The sequence below is a fragment of the Cherax quadricarinatus genome, chromosome 62, assembly GCF_038502225.1.
Source record: "Cherax quadricarinatus isolate ZL_2023a chromosome 62, ASM3850222v1, whole genome shotgun sequence".
In the NCBI taxonomy this organism is placed as follows: Eukaryota; Metazoa; Arthropoda; class Malacostraca; order Decapoda; family Parastacidae; genus Cherax; species Cherax quadricarinatus.
Window position 1 is genome coordinate 23596438 of NC_091353.1, and position 26117 is coordinate 23622554.

At 39.3% G+C, this 26117-nt stretch overlaps 2 protein-coding genes across 2 annotated transcripts in view; one reads left to right on the forward strand and one right to left on the reverse strand.

Moving 5' to 3' along the window:
* LOC128687221 (protein D2) overlaps positions 1–26117 on the reverse strand; it is a 215972-nt gene that overhangs the window by 183319 nt on the left and 6536 nt on the right. The window lies entirely within an intron of this gene.
* The window catches only part of Polr3A (RNA polymerase III subunit A), a 194849-nt gene continuing 180065 nt past the window's right edge, over positions 11334–26117 (forward strand). The window contains exon 1 of the mRNA XM_070098524.1: positions 11334–11444. Within this exon, the coding sequence (XP_069954625.1) occupies positions 11334–11444 (111 nt within the window). The remainder of the gene's footprint in view (positions 11445–26117) is intronic.

Below are 26117 nucleotides of genomic sequence, written 5' to 3' on the forward strand. Positions count from 1 at the left end.
GTATGTATCTAATGAGATTTATCCAGGTAAATTTAATTTTCCACATGTCCTGTTTCCTGACAAATCTTATCTAACCTACAATCAAATATTTCTGTAAGGATTCATAATAATAATTTTTATTTTGACATGATACATGGTTGTACAAAGGAATATAATAGTTGGGTATTCATGCCAGGGCACACTTAAAATTAACTTAAGATTAATAAGGCAATAACAGTTCATATGGTCATTAGACGAGTTACAATGTGTACAAGAGAATTGAGTATTCTATTACATAATGCTATATGGCTTTAATAAGTCTAGTAGAGTAGTTCAGTATAAAATAATTACAGTTTTGATATAGCTTATAAAAATACAGTACAAAATCCTTTCAAAATCCCTCTGGATGACACAATGTGGCCACAGTTGTCTCCAAGCAGAGTTCAAAGTCCTGGAACTCTCCCTCCCAAGCCTTACTGATATGGCTTATGCAGTTGTAGATACTGAAGTGCTTCCTCCAGAGCTCTCTTAGGGTCAACTGAGTGCCTGAGGTCACTTCAAAGCACCTTTCAAACACTGCTTTGGTGTGGAGTTTTTTGAAGTTAGAAATGACCTGTTGGTCCATGGGCTGGAGGAGAGGATTGGTGTTAGGTGCCCCGGTAGCCTGGTGGCTAAAGCTCTCGCTTCACACACGGAGGGCCCAGGTTTGATTCCCGGCGGGATGGAAACATTTTGACGTGTTTCGTTACACCTGTTGTCATGTTCACCTAGCAGCAAATAGGTACCTGGTGTTAGTCGACTGGTGTGGGTCGCATCCTGGGGGACAAGATTGAGAACCCCAATGGAAATAAGACAGACAGTCCTTGATGACGCACTGACATTCTTGGGTTATCCTGGGTGACTAACCCTCTGGGGTTAAAAATCCGAAGAAAATCTTAACTTCACTGTGATGAAACTGAAGTCCCTAGACAATAGGTCTTCCAAGTTTGGAGGATGAGCAGGAGCATTGTCTATTACCAGGAGGCACTTAAGTGGCAAATTATTTTCCAGGAGGTATTTTTTCACACTGGGGACAAACACTTCATTGACCCACTCTTTGAAAATTTGCCTAGTGACCCATGCCTTATTATTTTCTTTCCGCAAGACACACAATTTATTCTTGATGACACTGTTTTTCTTGAACACACTGGGATTTTCTGAGTGATACACCAGTAAAGGCTTCACTTTAAAATCCCCACTAGCATTAGCACAGAAAAAAAGAGTTAGCCTGTCTTTCAAAGGCTTGTGTCCCGGCAGTGCCTTTTCCTCCTGAGTAATGAAGGTCCTGTTTGGCATTTTCTTCCAAAACAGGCTTGTTTCGTCACAATTAAACACTTGCTGGGGTTTGAATTTTTCAGTCTCTACATACCCCTTAAATTCATGCAAATTTTTCAGCTGCCTGTTTGTCTGAACTGGCTGCCTCACCATGCCTTACAACACTATGTATGCCACTATGCTTCTTAACCCCTTCAGGGTCCAAGGCCAAAATCTGAAGTGGTGCTCCAGTGTCCAAGAAATTTTTAAAAAAAGAAAAAATTATTTTTTCTTAGAGAATTAAAGAGCATATTTTTGTGAAGGTAATAAGACAAAAAAAAAATTTCTGATCAGTACTTACCGAGATACAGTGTCCAAAATGATGTGGTGGCGGCAACATCGACAAATTCCACATACGCACATTACTTTATTTAGCAGTTTTTGTAGTTTTTTCTTTTCGTTTTTTTCTTTTCCTACTAACATTTGGGGCCTGAGAGACCAATACTGTATATAATGTATATATATAAACTCACTGTATTGAACACAATAACTGCACTAAACTTATTATCATATTATTGTTTACCACTGTTGTTTATTACAATAAGTTTAGTTTAATATGTTTATTATGCACCCCATACCCATCCTAGTCAAAAGAGTACAGAGGTACATAATTGGTCCAGGGACTGGACTCCAAAGTTTTGATAGCTGAGCAAGTTACAGAGGTAATGAACTCACAATTTACAAAGGTAATGAACTCACAATTTACAAAGGTAATGAACTCACAATTTACAAAGGTAATGAACTCACAATTTACAAAGGTAATGAACTCCAGGTAAGTCTGGTCACAATCATGACAAGTTACAAAGGTATTTACAGATTACAGAGGTACGTAATGGGTCCAGGGACTGGGCCCCCAAAGTTTTGATAGCTGAACTAGGTACAAAGGTAATGAGCTCACAAGTTACAAAGGTAATGAATTCTGTAGAATGGTTACTTACGTTTATATTTTGGCTACAATCATGAACAAATTATAGAGTAATGAGCAATTCACACTTCCACACCCGGTCACAACTGTAATGAGTTATTGGTGCAAATATTGATTGTTGAGTCACACACCACACACACACACACACACACACACACACACACACACACACACACACACACACACACACACACACACACACACACTTTAGTTTAATATCTTTATGCACCCCATACCCATCCTGTGGGCGGTAGTCAAAAGATTACAAAGGTACATAATCTTGTATAATACTAATGTTCTATCATATATTTACATATTTACAATCACTGGACATGGTTTTAGAACTGCTGGAGCTTGTGGAACTCCTTGAAACAAGGCACCATACACAGAGGCACCTTACATTCCTCACACATAAACCGAGTGTCTTTGCGTCTTTGTTGCCGTCGTTTTGTTTGTACACAGACAACACATCTCTTCTCAGCAAATTTCTTCTGAGTTGAAGGAAGCTGTATTATGAAATGATCACCTTCCCTCCTCAAACGCTTGGGTATATCCTGAGGAATTCGAGGACCTTGTTGTATAGCAGGTGTTCTTGCCTGGTACTTCATTATGAGTTGTCTGACAACAGACAAACAAAATTCACCATACGGTGGTCTGTTGCCAGTCTTTATTTGGTACATATTATATGCATTGAACATTGAAATGCCCATGAGATGGAAGAAAAGTTTCATGTACCACTTGTAACTCTTACGAACACAATCAACAAAACCAATCTGCATGTCACATTTGTCAACCAAGCGCATGTTTTGTGTATAATCAATCACTGTCACTGGTTTTCGAATACGCTCATTAGTCACTCGATCAACTTTGCCACTGTCTTGCATTTCATTACGGTGAATGGTTGTCAACAATGTGACATCTCGTTTGTCATGCCACCGTAATGCCATGATGTCATTGGCAGTAAACACCTGCACGTCATCACCACGAGCACCTGCGTTGAGCCTGGGCATATGTTTACGATTAGAACGCACTGTGCCACACACATCTGTTTTGTTCACTCGCATGAAATCACTGAGTAATGGGCTTGTGTACCAGTTATCGGTATATAATGTATGCCCCTTACCAAGATAAAGTGCCATCGTGTTTCTCACTAAGTCACCTGAGATACCCAATAACATCTTGGTATCTTTCAATGTTTTACTTCCCGTGTATACAACAATATCCAACACCAGGCCACTGTCACAGTCACAGAGTACAAACAGTTTTATACCAAAGTGTTTCCTCTTGCTCGGAATATACTGCTTGAATGACAGTCTACTTTTGAACAAAATCAAAGACTCGTCAATTACAAGATTCTTGAATGGATAAAAGTATATGCTGAACTTTTGTTTGAGATACATGAAAACATTTCTAATCTTGTATAACCTGTCACTTCTGTGTCAGGCCTGGTTTTGTCAGAGAAGTGCAACATATGTAACAGTAAGATAAACCTGTTCACTGGGATGATTTCACTGAAGAACGGGGTAGAAATTAGCCGATCTGTGGACCAGTATGCTTTTATATTATGCTTATAGACATGAAGCATAAGCATTATTGTTGCAAAAAGCAAATACATTTCTGCAACAGTCGTCTCTTTCCACCGGTGTAGTCTTGACTGTGGTGATATGATCGTATTTGCCATGGTGTACTCAAAATACTTATTACTTTCCCTGACAATAGTTTCCATCAATGGCTGGTCAAAGAATAATTCAAAGAATTCCAGTTCATTGGCCATGGTTCCAAGGGGACAAGTAGGTAGAATTCCACTTTGAGAGTCATCAAAGTGGTGGGGCTTGGGAAAAAAATTGGGATTTTGCTGCCAATCCCAGATACGGTTTGCTGGTGGATACTGGACATCATAGGCTGGTTGTGCGGGTGGTTGTGGTGGGCTGGTGGCTGACGCTCCGCTTTGTCCTTGAACTGAGTCAGCAGCGTGGGTCCCAGCCTGGGCTGGTGAGTCACGCATGGCGGTGCCACTACCATCACCACTACCACCATCTACTGATGCCTGTGGTCTATCCATGCCAAGTGTAGCCACATCATCCTCACTATCACTATCTAAACCTAGTGTAGGGCCACGGGATGTACTCCGGGATGTACTCCGTCCCCTGGGCACAGCATAGGGTACACTACCCGAGCGCATGTGGCGGCGTACATACCGACGCTTCACTGATGAATATGATTCCTCACTATCACTACTCGAATGATTGTCAAGTGCAATAAAATCACAATCCACGTCACTATCATCATTACTGAAGTCAGAGGCCTGGCCACGCGAAAATATTAGTTTTCTCTTGCATTGAGGTACAACCGACCGTGAGTCACGAGTGCCCACACCAGAGGTAGAAGGTTGAGGATCGTCAGGGTTTTCTGCACTATTATCGATATCCTGGTCATTCCTTTCGGTCACTAACTGATCAAAGCCATAGAATTCATCTTCATTTCCACTTCCATCAGTGTCAGAACTATCAGATAGGAAGAGGAGAAGCCCAGTTTTCCGGGGAGTGAGAGCTGACTTGCGACGAAGCATGGTGAACAAGGGTAACTGAGCCGGCGTTCCCACAATGCTATGCGGGCGCCTAGATTTTTTGTTTATAGCGCACACCCACCACACAGACCCGTTCTCTCACATCTAGGCCTATGAGCGCTTTCACGCTAAATTTGACGGCACTAGAATTTTGGCATAGATCTACGGTTTGGACACTCAACGTGAAGCCGTAGATCTACGAAACGGACCCTGAAAGGGTTAAATCTCAAACCAGCCTCTGCTGGCCTAAAATTCACTAAAATCAGCACTGGTTCCAGGCATTTTCTTATTAAGATTAACATGCAACTGCCTTGCCTTCTGTTGCAACCCCTGAATGGGTTGCAATATATATAATATATATTATGATTATGAATATAATGTATATTACCTTTTCATATAATTTTATATTGCTTATATTTGCGATAATAGCTAAATCGTAAATATATGACTTTATATTATTATTTGACTTAGTTATGTTGTTAGGTATGTGCTCAGTTCAAGTCTTGATTGTCTAACTACTGTAATTATCGCTCTTGGCTTGTTACTCTGCCGGCTTCTGTTTCTGAGCTGCAGCTGTCCACGGAGCTATCACGTGATCGAGGGGGGGGGTGTCCTCACCTCGCCTGACGTATTCAGTCTGGTCTAGACTCGCTTGGTGGTTGGACGTATCCCTGACAAGAACCTAAATCTCCCTTATTGGCCCTTGTTGGAAGATCGTCTCTGTAGCTTTGTTAGTTCTGTAGAACTCTGTTCACAGAACATTGTATAGACTTAGTGATTTTCGATGTTGTACTGAGGATGTGTGTCGCATAGACACTCTAAACAACTCAGGTCCTGAGCTGTAGCTTCTGACCTAACTTGTACTGGTATCTGTGTATTATCACAGTCGGGGATTTTCTTATGCTGAACTTAGATTCAGTAGTATGGGAGTTTTGTGACTTTTGTGGAGGATCTGCTGAGGGTCCCTACTTAGAGTCGTTATATTATCTCCTTGTCCTGATTGTGTCGCAGTTGCTTGTTGTATTGCTATTGGGCTTAGCATTCTTTTTATTGTTCAAGCAGACTGTTCTGATTGCCAGTTGGTCAAGAAGTTAGTTTGTGAAGACTTTGTCAGTCACTTGTTTAAGTCTAGTCGAGTCTTGAGACATAGCGAACTACTTAGAGCACTTACACACATACACACTTACTTGTACATATTTGTAATATCTTATTAAATGTTAATGTACCAGATGGTACTTAAGAATTATAAATGTGATATGTGCTTTCAGCACAATACTATTGTATACGAGAGAAGTGATTATTCTTATTTTGTTGATTACTGTGATTAATTTAATTTAATTTAATTTGATAATATACCTCTAGACTTAATAAATTTATTAAATTTTAATTTCTCTAGTTAGTAGCCTACCAGTTGTAATCCTGAAGCACTATTGAATCATACTGAATTCTAATGGATAATTGGACAAGGATACTGACTACTTGTTACGAAAACCCAGTAACAGGCTGGATGCTAGAAGGGCAGTCCTTTCTAGTATTCACTGGAGATCTCTAAGCTTTTAGAATCGCAAATGATTGACTCTGAAACACTATCACCTGCTATCTGTTTGTTGCTGATCCACACCACCAACAACTTCTCAACCTCGTCGACTGTTTGTGATCTATTTTTAGCTAACATGTCAACACTTTTTGCAATATCACTTTCCTTGAGTTCTTTTCTCTTCACCAGGATTGAAGTGACAGTTGATTTGTTTTTGCCATACATCCTGGCAAGCTTCCCTACACGAACACCACTCTCATATTTTTCTACTATCTCCTTCACTGCTATGGTGTTCCTCACTTTCTTTACCACAGGGCCCATGGTGGCTTATTTCTCAGTCACAATTAATGAAGAAGCACTGGCTGGCTGACTGGATGGCTGCCTGGCTGGCTGACTGGCTAGCTGGCTAGCAGGATGAGCTCGCTGGGTAATGTTCACTCAAGGATAAACGGTGCTAGACTGGCTCACGACGCGTGTGCATGGAGGCGCGCAAGCATGGGCAAGCAGATAGGTCTGGTATGCCAGCCGAAACATGGGACAAAATCTGGCCGAAAAAAGTGGTCAAAACATGAAGTGGCCAATACTCAGGGCGGCCAAAACTCAGGGTTCCACTGTATTACAATTTAGAACAAATTAAAACAACTTACAATATGAAGAATTACAATTTAGTACAGAGAAACCCTGGGTTTCGGCTGCCCTGGGAATCAGCCACTTTGGGTTTCACCTGCTTTTCTCAGCCAAATTATGTCCCGCGTTTCAGCCGTTGCCCCAGGTTTCGGCCAGCGTACCAGACCTGTCCACCTGCCTGCGCAGGCATCGTGCGGCTGAAAACTTCATGAGTGAATTTAAGGGTTACGTAGAGACTGAAAAATTCAAACCCCAACAAGTGTTCAATTGTGACGAAACAGGCCTGTTTGGAAGAAAATGCCAAAGAAGACCTACATTACTCAGGAGGAAAAGGCACTGCCAGGACACAAGCCTATGAAAGACAGGCTCACTCTTGTTTTGTGCTAATGCTAGTGGTGATTTTAAAGTGAAGCCTTTACTTGTGTATCACTCAGAAAATCCCAGTGTGTTTAAGAAAAACAATGTCATCAAGAATAAATTGTGTCTTGTGGAGAGCGAATAATAAGGCATGGGTCATGAGGCAAATTTTCAAAGGGTGGGTCCATGAAGTGTTTGGCCCCAGTGTGAAAAAATACCTCCTGGAAAATAATTTGCCACTCAAGTGCCTCCTGGTAATGGACAATGCTCCTGCTCATCCTCCGAACTTGGAAGACCTATTGTCTAGGGACTTCAATTTTATAACAGAAGTTCTACAAATTCAATTCAAATTCAAATTCAAAGTTTATTCTCTATAAGGATTACAATGCAGAGTTTACAGAATTTGGTTATTGTGTGGTTTACATGTAGTAAAATAATAATTACAGAGTGTAACCACTAGAACACCTAGCATGGCTAGGCATTTCGGGCAGACTTAAATTAATTCTTAAGTTTAGAATATTACAAAATTATGAGGTAAGTTGGTATTATGGCTAAGTGACTAAATACTAGTTTGTGAGTTAAGAAATGTGAATGCTTTTAAGTTTTGGCACTATACATAGTTTCAGTATTGGAGTATCACAGACCAACTTATGACTAGTTAAGATTCATTATTTTGAGATTGAGATTGACATTTCTGTTTATGGTCAAATGGGTGAGTGAGTGTAAGTGTTAACCACCAGGTGGTATTCGTGTAATTAGTTGACAGGGTGTATCAGGGAGATAAGATGTTTTCCGATGGTAGTTTTGAAGGTGATGAATGTGTCTGCAGTTTTAGAATTTTCAGGTAGGGTGTTCCAGATTTTAGGGCCTTTGATATACATTGAATTTTGGTAAAGGTTTAGTCGGACACGGGGAATGTCATAGAGATGTTTGTGTCTGGTGTTGTGCCTGTGGGTTCTGCTACAACTATCAAGAAAGCATTTTAGGTCAAGGTTAATATTGGAATTTAAGGTCCTGTAGATGTAGATTGCACAGTAGTAGTGTGGATGTACTGAACAGGGAGTAAGTTAAGATCTATGAAGAGTGGGGGGGTGTGTTGCCAGGGATGGGATTTAGTGATTATTCATACTGCGGCTTTTTGTTGGGTTATTATTGGCTTTAGGTGTGTTGCTGCAGTTGAACCCCAAGCACAGATAGCATAGGTGAGGTATGGATACATAAGTGAATGGTATAGTGTGAGAAGGGCAGTTTGCGGCACGTAGTATCGTATCTTGGAGAGGATCCCAACCGTTTTGGATACTTTCTTGGTTATGTGTTGGATATGGGTGCTGAAGTTCAGGTTGTTGTCGAGGTATAGGCCTAGGAATTTGCCCTTATTATGCCTGGCAATTAGAGTGTTGTCGATCTTAATGTTAATTTGCGCATCTCCTGCTCTGCTACCAAACATAATGTAGTAGGTTTTGTCAGTGTTAAGCCTAAGTTTATTGGCTGTCATCCAAGTCGATATTTTGATCAGCTCCTCATTAACAATGGTGTTGAGGGTGGCAAGATTAGGGTGAGAGATGACATAAGTCGTGTCGTCAGCAAAGAGAATGGGGTTCAGGTGTTGAGATACGTTAGGAAGATCATTGATGTATATGAGGAAGAGCAGGGGACCAAGGACACTTCCCTGCGGAACTCCAGTATCAAGTGGCTGTGTTGTTGATGCTGTGTCTTTAATGGTGACATACTGATACCTATTAGTAAGGTAAGATTTTAAATATGCAAGCGCATGGCCTCTTATACCATAATGGTCAAGTTTGTGGAGTAGGATGCTGTGGTCTACTGTGTCAAAAGCTTTTCTTAGGTCAATAAAAATTCCTAGTGGATATTCCTTATTTTCCAATGCTGTGTAAAGCAGATCTAGCATTTTTATGATTGCATCGTTAGTGCTTTTATTTTTCCTGAATCCAAATTGGCAGGGGTTGAGTATGTTTTGTGCTGTTATAAATGAATATACGTAGTCTCCTGTGCACGAGTTTCTCAAAGATTTTGGATAGCAATGTTAAGTTTGATATTGGCCTATAGTTATTTAAATCTGTAGGGTCACCACCTTTATGTACTGGTGTAACCCTTGCCGTCTTGAGTAGTTTCGGGAAGGTGCTAGTTTCTAGTGACTTGTTAAAAAGTAATGAGATAGCATGCGAGAGGACATGGGCCGCTCTCTTGTACAATAATGGCGCGACATGAGACAGATTCCCTGAGTTATTTTTAAGTGATTTTATAATCTCGGTGACTTCCGTGGGCTCAGTTGGAGCAAGATAGAAGGAATTTGGGAAATTCCCATCTAGGTAGTCCCCGGCATGGGCATTGGTACATTGGATTTTATGGGCAAGATTAGAACCTATGGTTGAGAAGAAGTCGTTTATTTTGTTAGCTGTGTCAGTGGGATGCAGAGGTGTTTCATTAGGTTTAGTTAGGACAATATTCTTTTTTTTTTTTTCAGTTTGTGGGTCCCTAGAATCTGAGAGAGTGTTTTCCAGGTCTTTTTTATATCTCCTCTTGTGTCAGTGAATCTACTGGAGTAGTATAGTTGTTTGGCTTTCTTTATTACTTTGGTGAGGACTGAAGAATAGTGTTTAAGAATATCTTTGTGTATTAAGCCCTGTCTATATTGCTTTTCATATTGGTGTTTCTTATAAATGGATTTCAGAATGGTGCTGGTTAGCCATGGGCAACCAAACCGTTTGTTTGTGATCTGTTTCGTTTTTATAGGACAATGTTTGTTGTATAGTCTAAATAATTTGTTAAGAAAAATGTCTGTCCAGTCATCAATACCATTGGCCTTGGAGAATTCTGTAGGCCAGTCAAGTCTCTAGGTCAGCTGTGAACTTCCTTATTGAGGCCTCATCATGGAGTCTAAATGAAACTTTGTTGTATTCAAGTGGTGGTTTACTAATGTTTGTCAAGAGGAAGGTAGGGTAGTGGTCTGTAGTGCTATCTGTGATTATCCCTGATTTAAGGGGGGCTAGTATATTGGTCCATATGTGGTGTATTACGGTTGCACTTGTTTCAGTGAGCCTGGTTGGTTTAGTTATTGCTGGTATGAGAAGTGTGTTGTTCATATTGTTGATGAAATCAGTTACAGGCTGATCATCTAGTAGGCCAAGGTTGATGTTGAAGTCTCCAGCTAAGAGAAGGTGGTGCTTATTCATTTGTCTGTTTGTTATTAGTTCCTTTAATTTCTCACTGAAATTTGGGATGTTTGTGTGGGGTATCCGGTAAATGGCACCGATTGTTATAGGCGTCTTAAGGTTTTTTATAGTAAAATTTGCAAAAATGTATTCTCCATATTCATCACTAAAGCAAGTGGTGCTAATACAAGATAATTGGTTAGAGTAATAGATTGCAATACCACCCACAACTTGGTATGGTCTACAGTTGTGGATTGCTGTGTATCCTGGTAGATGGTAGATATCTATTGTGTCCTGCTTAAGCCAGGTCTCAGTAAGAATAATGCAGGAGAAGGGTGTCTTTAGTGATTCAAGGAGTGCCAGAATGTCATCATAGTGTTTGCTTAAGGACCTGATGTTGTAGTTAAGTACTGATAGACTTTTAGCATTGTTTAGGATAGTGCTGGCTTGTGATGCTGTGTAGTAAAGGCAGTTACTCCACTCCTCCAGCTCATGGACCAGCAGGTCATTTGTAACTTCAAAAAAACTCTACAGCAAAGCAGTGTTTGAAAGGTGCTTTGAAGTGACCTCAGACACTCAGCTGACCCTAAAAGTTCTGGAGGAAGCACTTCAGTATCCTCCACTGCATAAGCCTTATAGGTAAGGCTTGGGAGGGAGTCTGAGGCTGACCCTGACCCTGCCAACCCTCTGACTGTTGTGGAAGGTATTGTGGCATTGGGCAAGTCCATGGGGCTGGAGGTGAGTGGAGAGAATGTGGAAGAGTTGGTGTAGGACCACAGAGAAGAGCTAACCATTGAGGAACTGCAAGAGTTTCAAATGGAACAGCATCAGACCACAGCTCAGGAACTTGCCTCAGAGGAGGAGGAAGAGGCTGTGAAGGAGGTGCCTTCTTCAGAGATTAAAGAGATATGTGCAATGTGGACTAGGGTGAAAGCTTTTGTAGATTAACACCACCCTGACCAAGCTGAAACATGCCATATATGCAACATGTTACTTGACAAAACCTTGTTCCACTTCAGGGAAATCTTAAAGAGATGCCAGAAACAAATCACTCTTGACAGTTATTTTGTGAGACAGGAGTCCAGTGCCTCTCAAGCTGGTCCTAGTGGTCTTAAAGGACAAAGAAGGGAAGTAACCCCAGATAAGGACTTGTTACCTAAAGTCTTTATGGAAGGAGATTCCTCTTCCAAACAGTAAGTCCTCTCTCTTTCCTCCTCCCTATCTTCCAGAAGCCAGCAAGTCTCTTCAATAAAGGTAAGTGAATGTTATTCTAAATATTTATTTAAATTTTAATGTATCTACATGCATATAATGTATATGTATTTATTTGTGATGTGTGTATGTAAAACTGTAGTTATTTAAAAAATGTATTTTTTGTGAATATTTTTGTGGGTCTGGAATGGATTAATTTTATTTACATTATTTCTTATGGGAAATATTGCTTTGCCTTTAGGCCATTTCGCATTTAGGCCTAGCTGCTGGAACAGGGTTTCGCTGTACATTTTAAAACAAAGATCACTTAACCCAAGCTCAGGGAAATCAAGCCTTCTCCTCCATAGCTACACAGTATCAACTTTAGTGATACTATGAAATGATATTGCAGAAGAAACAACAGCAGTAAGAAAAGAATAACACCAAGGACCCTAGAACTCAACTTGTCTACCCAGCAGGACGCCGGTGTATCATCAACCCCCCTCACCACTGCCACCCAGAGAACAACAACAAACATGGTTGACTCCCCCTCCAACTCCACTCCCTTCAAAGGACTCACCCATGATAACTCAGATATGATTATTCCTGACAATATCAGGGACTACATCGTTGCTCTAGAAAACGAAATCAAAGATATTAAAGCAACACTTGCGCGACGAGAATCCAAGATAACCAACCTCAAGAACAAGATCCAAAACCTTGAAGAGAAGATTACCTCGGGAAGTGCTGACACAGAAAATACTCTGAAAACAGCAACAGCCAGTCACACTGAGCAAATAACAACTAAATATGAAGGTTGAAGAAGCAATCAAGGACTGGAATCAGAAAATGCACACTCGACTGAATGAATACCTTGATTTCCAAGATGACAAAACTGAACAAGATAAGTTGTCTGATGCAGTTATAATAAACAGTCCACACATTCCTAGTGACATAACCCAAGAACAGTGCAAAGAAACTGCTATCAGGATAATACAGAACCATGTACAAGTTATCGTGCAAAACAATGAAATCTAAGAAACACGTTTGTTAGGAAAACAAGGTAGTAAACACAGTATCATGATCAGACTTCATTCATATGATAAAAGAAAGAACTTAATTAAATCAGCAATTACAATGAAAAATGGAGTGTACATCAACGAGTGTCTAACGAGAAAACGTCAAAACCTTCTGTTCAGGTTGAGAAAACTTAAACAGGAAAACAAAATACACCTACCATCTGACTTACGACCTGCTCGACTTACGACCACTCAACTTACGACCGTGTTTTTTATGCCAAATTTCTGTGAAATAAACAACTATTTGTGTTGTACACAGTGTTTATCCTAAACCTTACAGTATAAAATACAGTACTAACATAAAAAGTAAAGTAAAACATGAAATACCAAAATAAAACAATAAAATAAAGTCATTACAAAAATGTTTTATCATATTCAGTAGTAAAGTTCGACTTACGACCATTTCGACTTACGACCGGTTTCTCAGAACCGAACTCGGTCGTAAGTCGGATGGTAGGTGTACATCAGTGTTTCACTCGAGATGAGAAAATACTAATTGGAAAATCTTCAACAGGACAACAATACACCATCTCAAATGAACATGATTTCTCTACCTTCCTTAGAAAAGCTAACATTTCTGTAACAGATTAGATAAGTGTCCTTAACACATACATAAGAACATAAGAAAGGAGTAACACTGCAGCAGGCCTGTTGGCCCATACTAGGCAGGCCCTTTACAATTCATCCCACTAACAAAACATTTGCCCAACCCAATTTTCAATGCTACCCAAGAATAAGCTCTGATGTGCAAGTCCCACTCAAATCCAACCCCTCCCACTCATGTACTTATCCAGTCTAAATTTAAAACTACCCAAGGTTTTAGCCTCAATAACCCAACTAGGTAGACTGTTCTGCTCATCAACTACCCTATTTCCAAACCAATACAGTGGACCCCCGCATACCGTCGGCATCACATAACGTACAATCCGCATACCGCTCACTTTTATCGCAAAAAATTTGCCTCGCATACCGCTCAAAAACCCGCTCACCGCTCTTCGTCCGAGACACGAACAATGTGCGCCCTTAGCCAGCCTCACATGTGCCGCTGGTGGCATTGTTTACCAGCCTGCCTCCGCGGTAACATCCAAGCATACAATCGGAACATTTCGTATTATTACAGTGTTTTTGGTGATTTTATCTGCCAAATAAGTGACCATGGGCCCCAAGAAAGCTTCTAGTGCCACCCTACAGCAATAAGGGTAAGAATTAAAATAGAGATGAAGAAAAAGATCATTGATAAGTATGAAAGTGGAGTGCGTGTCGCCGACCTGGCCAGGTTGTACAAGAAACCCAAATCAACCATCGCTACTATTGTGGGCAACAGAAAGGCAATCAAGGAAGCTGTTCTTGCCAAAGGTTTAACTGTGTTTTCGAAACAGAGATCGCAAGTGATGGAAGATGTTGAGAGACTCATATTGGTGTGGATAAATGAAAAACAGCTAGCAGGAGATAGCGTTTCTCAAGCGATCATAAGCGAAAAGGCTAGGAAGTTGCATGAGGATTTAATTAAAAAAATGCCTGCAACTAGTGATGATGTGAGTGAATTTAAGGCCAGCAAAGGTTGGTTTGAGAGATTTAAGAAGCGTAGTGGCATACATAGTGTGATAAGGCATGGTGAGGCTGCCAGTTCGGACCACAAAGCAGCTGAAAAATATGTGCAGGAATTCAAGGAGTACATAGACAGTGAAGGACTGAAACCTGAACAAGTGTTTAATTGTGATGAAACAGGCCTGTTTTGGAAGAAAATGCCAAGCAGGACCTACATTACTCAGGAGGAAAAGGCACTCCCAGGACATAAGCCTATGAAAGACAGGCTTACTTTGTTGATGTGTTCCAATGCTACTGGTGATTGCAAAGTGAAGCCTTTATTAGTGTATCACTCTGAAACTCCCAGACCGTTCAGGCAAAAGAATGTCCTCAAGGAGAATTTGTGTGTGCTGTGGAGGGCAAACAGTAAGGCATGGGTCACTAGGGACTTTTTCTATGACTGGTTACACCATGCATTTGCCCCCAATGTGAAAGATTACCTAACTGAAAAGAAATTAGAACTTAAGTGCCTCCTGGTGTTAGACAATGCCCCTGGTCATCCTACAGACGTGGCAGAGCGACTTTATGGGGACATGAAATTCATTAAGGTGAAGTTTTTGCCTCCTAATACCACTCCTCTCCTGCAGCCCATGGACCAGCAGGTTATCGCAAACTTCAAAAAACTGTACACAAAAGCTCTGTTTGAAAGGTGCTTTGTAGTGACCTCAGAAACTCAACTGACTCTAAGAGAGTTTTGGAGAGAGCACTTTAATATCCTCAATTGTGTAAACCTTATAGGTAAGGCTTGGGAGGGAGTGACTAAGAAGACCTTGAACTCTGCTTGGAAGAAACTGTGGCCAGAATGTGTAGACAAAAGGGATTTTGAAGGGTTTGAGGCTAACCCTGAGAGGATTATGCCAGTTGAGGAATCCATTGTGGCATTGGGAAAGTCCTTGGGGTTGGAGGTTAGTGGGGAGGATGTGGAAGAGTTGGTGGAGGAGGACAATGAAGAACTAACCACTGATGAGCTGATAGATCAACTTCAACAGCAAGAGGCCACACCTGAGGAAACTGGTTCAGAGGAGGGGAGAGAGAAATTGAAGAAGTTGCCTACTACAAAGATTAAGGAAATCTGTGCAAAGTGGCTTGAAGTGCAAACCTTCATGGATGAAAATCACCCTCACACAGCTATTGCAAGCCGTGTTGGCAACCTGTACACTGACAATGTTTATTTATTTATTTATTTATTATAAATTTGTGCACACATACAGAGGTACAAAAAAAAAAAAAAAAATACAGATAAGAGCAGTATGCCAAAGCCACTTATACTATGCATAGCATTACGGGCTGGCTTAAAATTAACTTAAGATTAACTAAGCAATGATGAAGTCAGTGATAAAACATTAATGTAAACAGATTACTATAAAGCACAAGTGAGTATTACAAAGACAGGTCATATGAAGGATTCTGTTAGGTAGTGTATTTAAAAAATAATAAAGTTAGATTCGGTTTTAGGTTTAACATTTATGTGATATAATTGTGAGAAACATTTAAGATATACAATTTATAAGGTTCAGTTATTCAGTATTTATTTGGTTTTGGGTGAGTAAGTGATCTTTGAGTAGAGACTTGAATTTATAAACAGGTAGTGTTTCTTTTATATTTACAGGTAATGAATTCCAGATTTTAGGGCCTTTTATGTGCATTGAGTTTTTGCATAGTGTGAGATGAACACGAGGAACATCAAAGAGTGATCTGTGCCTTGTGTTATGGTCATGTGTTCTGTTGAGGTTGGCAAGGAGATGTTTGAGGGGAGGGTTAATATCAGAGTTAAGTGTTCTATGTATGTAATAGGTGCAGTAATAAGTATGGATGTTTTGTATGGTGAGTAGGTTTAGTGTATTGAATATTGGTGGAGTGTGCTGCCTGTAGTGAGAATTTGTTATCATTCTAACTGCAGCCTTTTGTTGGGTAATTAGTGGTCTGAGATGGTTAATTGTTGTTGAGCCCCATGCACAAATTCCATAGGTGAGATAGGGGTAAATAAGAGAGTGATATAGGGCCAGGAGGGCTGACTGTGGAACATAGTACCGTATCTTCGATAGTATGCCTACAGTCTTGGAAATTTTCTTAGAAATTTGTTGTATATGTGTATGAAATTTGAGTCTATTATCAAGGTGGATTCCTAAGAATTTTCCCTCTGTTAGCTTTGTGATAGGTGATCCGTTTATCATTATGTTAAGAGGGACATCTGTAGCTCTGTTACCAAACTGAATGAAGTAGGTTTTGTCAATGTTTAGTGTAAGTTTGTTAGTCCTCATCCAGGTAGATATTTTCTGTAATTCGGTATTTACAGTATTGGCTAGTGTGACTGGGCTCGGGTGAGAGAAGACGTATGTAGTGTCATCTGCAAATAGTGTGGGTTTGAGTAATTGCGAAGCATTTGGAAGGTCATTTATGTATAGGAGAAAGAGAAGAGGGCCAAGGACACTTCCCTGTGGGACACCAACTGTAATTGGTTGCGCAGAAGAGTTTGCCCCATTTGCGTACACATATTGGCTTCTGTTGCTGAGGTATGACTTGAGGTAGTTGAGGGAGTGCCCTCTTATACCATAGTGTGACAATTTTACGTGGAGCAAGTCATGGTCAACTGTATCAAAAGCTTTACGTAAGTCAATGAAGATCCCCAGTGGGACTTCTTTTTTCTCTATTGCAGTGTATATATGTTCTAGCATGTGTATAATAGCATCATTAGTATTTTTATTAGGCCTGAATCCAAACTGGCAGGGGTTGAGTATGTTTTGGGAGATAAGGTAGGAGTAGATTCGTTTATGAATTAATTTTTCGAAGATTTTTGAGAGAGGGTGTAAGTTGGATATTGGCCTATAGTTATTCAACTCTGTTTGGTCTCCTCCTTTGTGGATCGGGGTGACCCTTGCTATTTTGAGTACTGTAGGGAAGGTGGAGGATTCAATGGATTTGTTAAAGAGTGTTGCAATGATTGGAGATAGCACTTGTGACACTTTTTTGTATATAAAGGGTGGTAAGGTACTTAAATCTCCTGCCTTGTTTTTTAGTGCATTGATAATAAGGGAGACTTCGTATGGGTTAGTCGGAGCTAGGAACAGTGTGTTCGGGTAGTTGCCGGTGAGGTAGTCATTTGGTGGGGTATCTGAGCTTGGGATTTTATTGGCAAGGTTTTGTCCTATAGTGGAGAAGAAATCATTGAGTCTGTTTGCTGTTTCTGTTGGTGGGAGTTGGGGTTCATCTGATTTTGCTAATTTTATTTCGCTATTTCGTGATATCTTTTTTGTTCCCAGAATTTCTGATAGGGTTTTCCAGGTCTTTTTTATATCACCTCGTAAGTTGGATAATCTGTTCTCATAATACAATTTTTTTGCCCTTCTTATCAGGCTGGTTAGGATTGACGAGTAACGTTTTGTTTGGTCTCTGGTTATGTGACCCATTCTGTACTGCTTTTCATATTGGTGTTTTGTATTTATGGATTTGAGAATGCTGGGTGTTAGCCAGGGACTGTTCAGTCTCTTTGCTGTCATCTGTTTAGTTTTTTTAGGGCAGTGCTTGTTATAGAGGTATTGGGTCTTTTTTAGAAAATTATTAATACATTCGTCAATATCTGTATAGATTTCTAGCTCAGTGTGCCAATCAATGTTTGCTAATGCTGTTGTGAAGTTATTAATGGCTGCCTCATTGTGAAGTCTGAAGGTGACTTTAGTAGTGTCTTGGGGTAGTTTACCAAGAGTTGTTATGAGGAAAGTAGGGTAGTGGTCTGTGGTATTATCTGTAATTATGCCTGATTTTAAAGGGGATATGGTGTTGGTCCAGATGTGGTCAAGTAGGGAAACACTAGTCTCTGTAACTCTTGTAGGTTTTGTTACTGTTGGTAGTAACATACAGTTACTCATTGTGTTTGTGAATTCAGTAACGTGTGGGTCCTGGTCTTGCAGGAGATTTATATTGAAGTCACCTGAGAGTAGTAAGTGATCTTTGTTCATGCGTGCATCAGTTATCATACTTCCTAGATTTTGACTAAATTGGCTAATGTTTGACTGTGGAACTCTGTAGATGTTTATCAATGTGAGAGGTTTTTGTAGGTATTTGGATTTGAATTTAGCTATTATATATTCCCCATGTTCATCCCTTGTGCAAGTATTAGTGATACATTCTAGTTGGTCTGAGTAGTATATGGCTGTGCCACCCCCTTGTTGGTCTGGCCTACAGTTGTGTATGGCTGTGTAACCAGGAATGGCATAGACATCTGTACTATCAGGCTTTAGCCAGGTTTCAGTTAGTGTAATGATGGACATATTGGCATGTAAGGAATTTAGTAATGCTATGAGGTCATCGTAATGCTTGCTTAAAGATCTGATATTGTAGTTAAAGATAGTTATGTTGTTGTTGGCACTGAGAAGTGCCTTTGATTGTTCTGCAGTGTAGTAATTACAGTAACTGTTTGATTCATTTAAGTCATTAAATAAGAGGTTGGTATCAGGATCAATGCTTGTAATCATAAGATTTGTAGTGAATCTATAGTTAGAATTAAGTATAAAACAAAGTAAATAGTCTTAAGCTAAAAAAGAGCACCTGAATTATTTAACAAATGTAAAATAATGAGCTAAGGGACTAATACAAATAAAGTGATGATCATATAATAGAGCTTGGGAATATGATAGTAGGTAGTACTATAAAGGTAATTTTTTAAAGTTAGAATTATAGTTTAAAATTATAATAAAAAGGGACTAATATAGGTTGTGGTGAACAATAAAGTGGTAATCAAATAAATGAGCTTTGGAATATAATGGCAAAATTGTGAACTTATTCTACTTTAGCACCTGAGAATAGCACCTTGATTATTTTAACAATTGTGGATATATAAACTAGGATAGTTATATAAAGCTAAAATAAAGGAGAAAATATATAAGGGACTAAAATTAAGTAATGGTAAGCAAAGTTAAATGGACAGATGGTAGGAATTATAATATAAACTTATAATATAAAAATACAATTTGAAATGGTACTTGCAATTGCACTAGAGTCTGGTATAGGTTGTTGACAAGATCAAGATTATAACTATAGATTTAAATTGACAAAATAAAATTCACAATTAAAGTACCAAAAGAATAATAGTAAAAAATCACAATGGTAATGTCTTGGTTATAATATGATAGTAAGATGGTAGACAGGTACCCAGGTACACAGGTACAAAGGATAATACAAAGGTTGGGGTTGAATATAAAAACTTGAAAATTTGGCAACAAAATGTTATGGGAAGTATAAAATAATGTTTAATGTACAAAAGTAAAATTGACTGGTAGTAAATATGGTGTTTAATAAAATTTTAGTAAGTAATAATGATTACAAAAAAGTGAAAAAGTAATGTTTATTTCATTCAATATTGCACTGGTAGTTATACTTGAGGTTATATGGCAGTACAAGGTAATTAAGAGTAATCTAGGATAGTAAATGTGGTATTAAAACAGGTAAAGGTAATTAGACAAGTAATGGTTATTAAATGTCAAAAATGTTAAGAGTAAATAGAAATTTTAGTAAAAATGATATTTATTAATTTTAGTAAGTAATATCAATTGATAGTATTTAAAAAAATAAGAGGTAGTAATATGGACAGAGAAAGTATCAATTCAGCTAATGTTCAAGCGAACAATAGTAAATAAGAAAATCACATAAGGTGATTTATGCTTACTAGTAAAATCACAAAATGAGGTAGTTGATTATTTAATTACTAAGAGATTGTACAATGAAATTTGAACAATAATGGAGCAAAACATACACTACACTACGTAGGCTTTTAAGTTGGACATTGTTTAGTTATTCTCTGTAAGATTAGTATCCCTGAGAAATCGTGATAGATCATTCTCGTTCGTGATTGTGTACAGTTGACCTACATTTGTTTTCCTAACTAGAATTTTCCCATCCCGTGTGAAGCATTGGTGTATTGTGTCATTATTCTCTCGCTTAAGTTTTCTGACTCTATACAGGAGGTTCTGACGTTTTTTGGTAAGACACTCGTTTATGTATACCTCTTTCTTTACTTTAATAGATGCAATAATTAAGTCTTTTTTCCTGTCATGTGAGTGGAATCTAAGCATAACACTTTTTCTACCATGGGATCCTAGTAACCTGGCTTCTTTTATTTCAGACTCTGGTACAATAACACTAGTTTGGTCCTTTATGATCTGCAGAGTAATTTCTTTACTGTTTGTTTGGTTCATATCACTGGGAAAAAGTGGACTGTTAACTATTACTGCGTCCGATAGTTTATCTTGCTCAGTTTTATCTTCTTGGAGAGCAAAGTAGTCACTGAACTGGTTATCTAAGTTGTTCTTCCATTGTTTTACTGCTTCTTCAACCTTTGTATTAAGAGATATTATTTGTTGGGTATGGCTATCTATGACTGTTTGAATGGTCTTGTCACAGTTAGTCATTCCAGGTGTTGATAACTTTTGTTCAAGACTGAGGATTTTGTTTTCGAGTTGTGTCATCCTGGTGTCTTGTTTTGTTAGCGTCTCTCGAAGATTCATATTTTCAATGACTAAGTTGGAGATGCATGTCTTTAGGGTATCTGGATCGTTGGTCATACCTGAGAGACTACTTGGTAGGTTGAATCCGGGGAAGAGAGGGGAGGATGGGCTGGCGGCAGCCATGTTTGTTGTTATTGTTGTGGTGTCGCCTTGAGTTGTGGTGAGTGGGGTGGTTGCTGGGCCGGCGTCCTCCTGACTACACTTGTTGAATAGTTGATTTTTCGGTGTTTTCTTGCTGGCCTTGGTGCTGTTTCCTCTTAGATTGAAAGAAGTCCAGTGACTCTGAAGCTGGTCCTAGTGGCATTAAAAGAAGAAGGGAAGTAACCCCAGAAAAGGACTCGACACCTCAAGTCTTAATGGAAGGGGATTCCCCTTCTAAACACTAACACTCTCTCTCCCCTCCTCCCATCCCATCAATCATCACCAGATCTTCAATAAAAGTAAGTGTCATGTAATTGTGCATGCCTTTTTCAATATGTGTGTATTAAAATTAACATTTCATGTGGTAAAAATTTTTTTTTTTCATACTTTTGGGTGTCTTGCACGGATTAATTTGATTTCCATTATTTCTTATGGGGAAAATTCATTCGCATACCAATCATTTCGCATAACAAAGAGCCCTCTTGCACGGATTAAAGTCGCTATGCGGGGGTCCACTGTACTTTCCTATGTCCTTTCTAAATCTAAGCTTCTCTAATTTGAATCCATTACTGTGGGTTCTCTCTTGGAGAGATATCCTCAAGACCTTATTAACCCTTTGAGGGTTTTGGTCGTACTAGTACGTCTTACGCGTAGGGGTTTTTGACGTACTAGTACGCATAAATTCTAGCACCGTCAAATCTCGCGGGAAAAGGCTGGTAGGCCTCCATATGAAAGAATGGGTCTATGTGGTCAGTGTGCACAGTATAAAAAAAATCCTGCAGCACACAGTGCATAATGAGAAAAAAAAACTTTCACCATTTTTTGGGCATAAAACAGCGACTTTGCACTGTATTTTCGTATGGTATTTATTGTTGTATTCTAGTTGTCTTGGTTTCATTTTATAGAATGGAATACATATCACAGAAATCGAGATGATTTTCACTGGTTTTACAATGAAAAGTACCTTGAAATTGAGCTCAAAGTAGCAGAAATGTTCGATTTTTACCAAAGTTCAAAAGTAAACAAATCATGCCAAGCGTCCAATACACGTCAACTGGTGAGTCTAACATTCTTTTGCAAGTGCGCCAATATGATTTATACCATTTTTTACACTAATGCAGTAGTCTGCATAACAGTAAATCTTCTATTTTTCGTGAGAATAAAAATTCAAAGTGGAAAGCAAAAGAATGTAAGAGGGGCCTTGAGACGTGACTAATGAACAGAAGAAATGTCATTTTAGTGCCAGGAATGTATTTCTTGTTTGTTCTGGACCCTATTCGGAAATTGGCATTTTTTTAAATTTGTGTGAAATTGGCAAAATTGGTAAATTCTGACCACTGTATTGGATAGTTGAAAATGGTAAATGGGTGGTTTCTTGCACTCATTCAATAGAAAAAATGTAGTTCTAGCAAAATATTCATGTTTTTTGTCGACTAGTACAGAGGAATTGGCCGAAAATGGGGCTCAAATTGGGCAAAATCACCGATGCGTAAACATCGCCGAGACCGCTAACTTCGCGAGAACATAATTCCATAAGTTTTTCATCAAATCTCATAATTTTGGTGTCATTATGATCGGGAAAAGAGTCTCCATCTTTTCATAAGAAAAAATTATTTTTTTTTTTAAATTTGGCCGACCCTGAGAACGAGTTTCTGAGAGGGCCTGTCGACCCTCAAAGGGTTAATATCTCCTTTATCAATACCTATCTTCCACTTATACACTTCGATCAGGTCTCCCCTCATTCTTCGTCTAACAAGTGAATGTAACTTAAGAGTCTTCAATCTTTCTTCATAAGGAAGATTTCTAATGCTATGTATTAATTTAGTCATCCTACACTGAATGTTTTCTAACGAATTTATGTCCATTCTGTAATATGGAGACCAGAATTGAGCTGCATAATCTAGGTGAGGCCTTACTAATGATGTATAAAGCTGCAGTATGACCTCTGGACTTTTGTTGCTTACACTTCTTGATATAAATCCCAGTAATCTATTTGCCTTATTACGTACGCTTAGGCATTGCTGTCTTGGTTTAACCCTTTGACTGTTTCCGACGTATAAATACGTCTTACGAGCCAATGTTTCTGACGTATTTATACATACGCATAAATTCTAGCAGCTTCAAATCAAGCAGGAGAAAGCTGGTAGGCCCACATGTGAGAGAATGGGTCTCCATGGTCAGTGTGCACCATATAAAAAAAATCGGGGAGCCAGTGGTGCATTGTGGGAATGCCATTTCAGTTGTCCTTTTTCAGCATGTCTAGCGGTAAGAAATATGTGATTCCCCAGCAAATCTGGGACTCTTCTCTTCCCAAGTGATGCTCTAACACAGATGGAAGTGTCAGTGAAGATCAATTTCATGATTTGGAGGAGTTTGAGACTAAAAGCAATGGAGGAGGAGGAGGGGGAGGAGGGGGAGGAGGGGGAGGAGGGGAGGAAGAGGAGGAGGAGGAGGGGAGGAAGAGGAGGAGGAGGAGGGGAGGAAGAGGAGGAGGAGGGGAGGAAGAGGAGGAGGAGGAGGAGGAGAAGAGGAGGAGGAAGAAGAAGAAGATGTAATAATATTGTTCCCTTGAAGCAAGAAAAAAAAGAGTCCACCCCATGACAGTGACAAGATAAGGGGAGATAACATCTGATAAGAGCTGACTTTGATGAGCGTAAACGAGGGTAGAGCTGATAAGGAAATATTACATGACCATCGCCCTCCCTTTGTTTTTGCTGGTACACAAACATTTCTGTCTGTCTATTTGCCTGTCTGTCAAGCTCCCTGTCTGTCCATCTAGCTCTCTGTCTCAGAGAGAGCCACAAGACTGTGTCATCACGTTTACTCACATCTTCAAGCAGAGTATAGCACTTTGTCTGGATTTCTTGGGTTATCCTAGGTAATTTACACTATGTATACTTGTATTTATGTGTACCTGTAAGACAGAGATAGGCAGACAGATAGAAAGAGAGACAGATTGAAAGATATAGAATGAGGGAGAAAGATAATTAGATAGAATGGAGGAGGGGAAGCAGCATCCGACCCCATTGTTTTGACAGGCGGGAGGGGGAGTGAGTAATGAGACAATATGTCACTTTGACAGCTGCCGACTTCTGACTCAAAACAATTATAAGCCACACACTCGCACACAAGACAAGGAGGAAGAGAAGGAGGAGGAGAAGAAGGAGGAGAAGGAGGAGAAGGAGGAGGAGGAGGAGGAGGAGGAGGAGGAGGAGGAGAAGGAGGAGAAGAAGGAGGAGGAGGAGGAGGAGGAGAAGGAGGAGGAGGAGGAGGAGGAGAAGGAGAAGGAGGAGGAGGAGGAGGAGGAGGAGGAGGAGGAGGAGGAGGAGAAGGAGGAGGAGGATGATTGTTTGTTTTTTGTAAACAAGTTTTGTAAACAATATATTGATAATTATGTTTGTGTGCTTATTGTGTTGTATACAACGAGTGTATATATGTACATTGCACCTTACTTTGGTCTCATAGGCCACATAAGTTATGTGAAAAAATAAAATAGTGAAAAAAACAAAAAACCTTCAATTACAAGTAAACTAAAGTTTACCGGGTGAGCGGCAGTCGCCGCTGTTGCCATACGCGGCTCATTTTCTGCAAACTTCACGGCTCTATATCTCGGTAAGTACCGATGGCAAAAATTTTTTTTTTTGGACTAAAACACTCAGAAAAATAATCTTAACATTTTCATAAGAAAAAATAATTTTTTTTTTTTTTTAATATTTGGCGACATAGAATGACAGTTTCAGAGAGGGGCCTGAAACAGTCAAAGGGTTAAGGTTGCTGCTCACCATAACCCCTAAGTCCTTTTCACAATCTGTATGGCTAAGTTCTACATCATTTAACGTATAAGTGCTAGGGTTATCGACACTCCCGAGCTTCAGAACCTTGCATTTAACTACATTGAACTGCATCTGCCACTTTTCTGACCAAGAATAGAGTTTGTTTAAATCCTCTTGAAGTTCCCTAACATCTACGTTTGAATCAATTATCCTACCTATCTTTGTGTCATCGGCGAATTTGCTCATATCACTAGTAATTCCCTCATCAAGATCATTGATATATATTATAAACAACAACGGGCAATGTACAACAACGGGCAATGTACAACAACGGGTAATGTACACTATATGCACGTGTGGTGCATATAGTGTACATTACTATTATATTATTGTGCATTATTATTATTTACTACTACATTATTGTGCATTATTCTTTCTTTTACTAGCTATTACTGTACCAGCTACCTCAAATACTTTTTATTTTTTAATTGCTTTTATTGCTCATAATTTTGTGTTGCAAGTCAAATCTTACTCGAAATTAATGTTATTCATGGTTGCTACCTGTCTATTTAATTCAGCTTACCACTACTATTTTCATCCCCTTTATATTGTGTGAGCAATTAGTGTATATTCCAATTACATTATTGTGTGAGTCCCAAAACTATCTTTTCCTAGCTAGTACCAGCTACCTCATATTTCTCTACCTTTTATAGTGCAATACATTGTTCAACTTCTTATACATTACAAATCAGATCTTACTCTCAAATCAATATTATATCATAGTGACTATCTGTCCATTGAACTTTGTTTACCATTACTTAACCCTTTGAGGGTCGACAGGCCCTCTCCGAAACTCGTTCTCAGGGTCGGCCAAATTTAAAAAAAAAAAAATTATTTTCTCTTATGAAATGATAGAGAATCTTTTCCCGATCATAAAGACACCAAAAGTTTGAAATTTGATAGAAAACTTACGGAATTATGCTCTCGCAAAGTTAGCGGTCTCGGCGATGTTTACGCATCGGCGATTTTGCCCACTTTGAGCCCTATTTTCGGCCAATTTCACTGTACTAGTCGACAAAAAACATGAATATTTCGCTAGAACTCCATTTTGTCTATCGAATGGGTGCAAGAAACCACCCATTTATGAAATTCAACTATCCAGTACAGTGGTCAGAATTTAGCAATTTTGCCAATTTCACACAAATTTCAAAAGATGCCAATTTCCGAATAGGGTCCAGAATAAACAAGAAAGACATTCCTGGCACTAAAATGACATTTCCTCTAGTCATTAGTCACGTCTCAAGGCCCCTCTTATATTCTTTTGCTTTC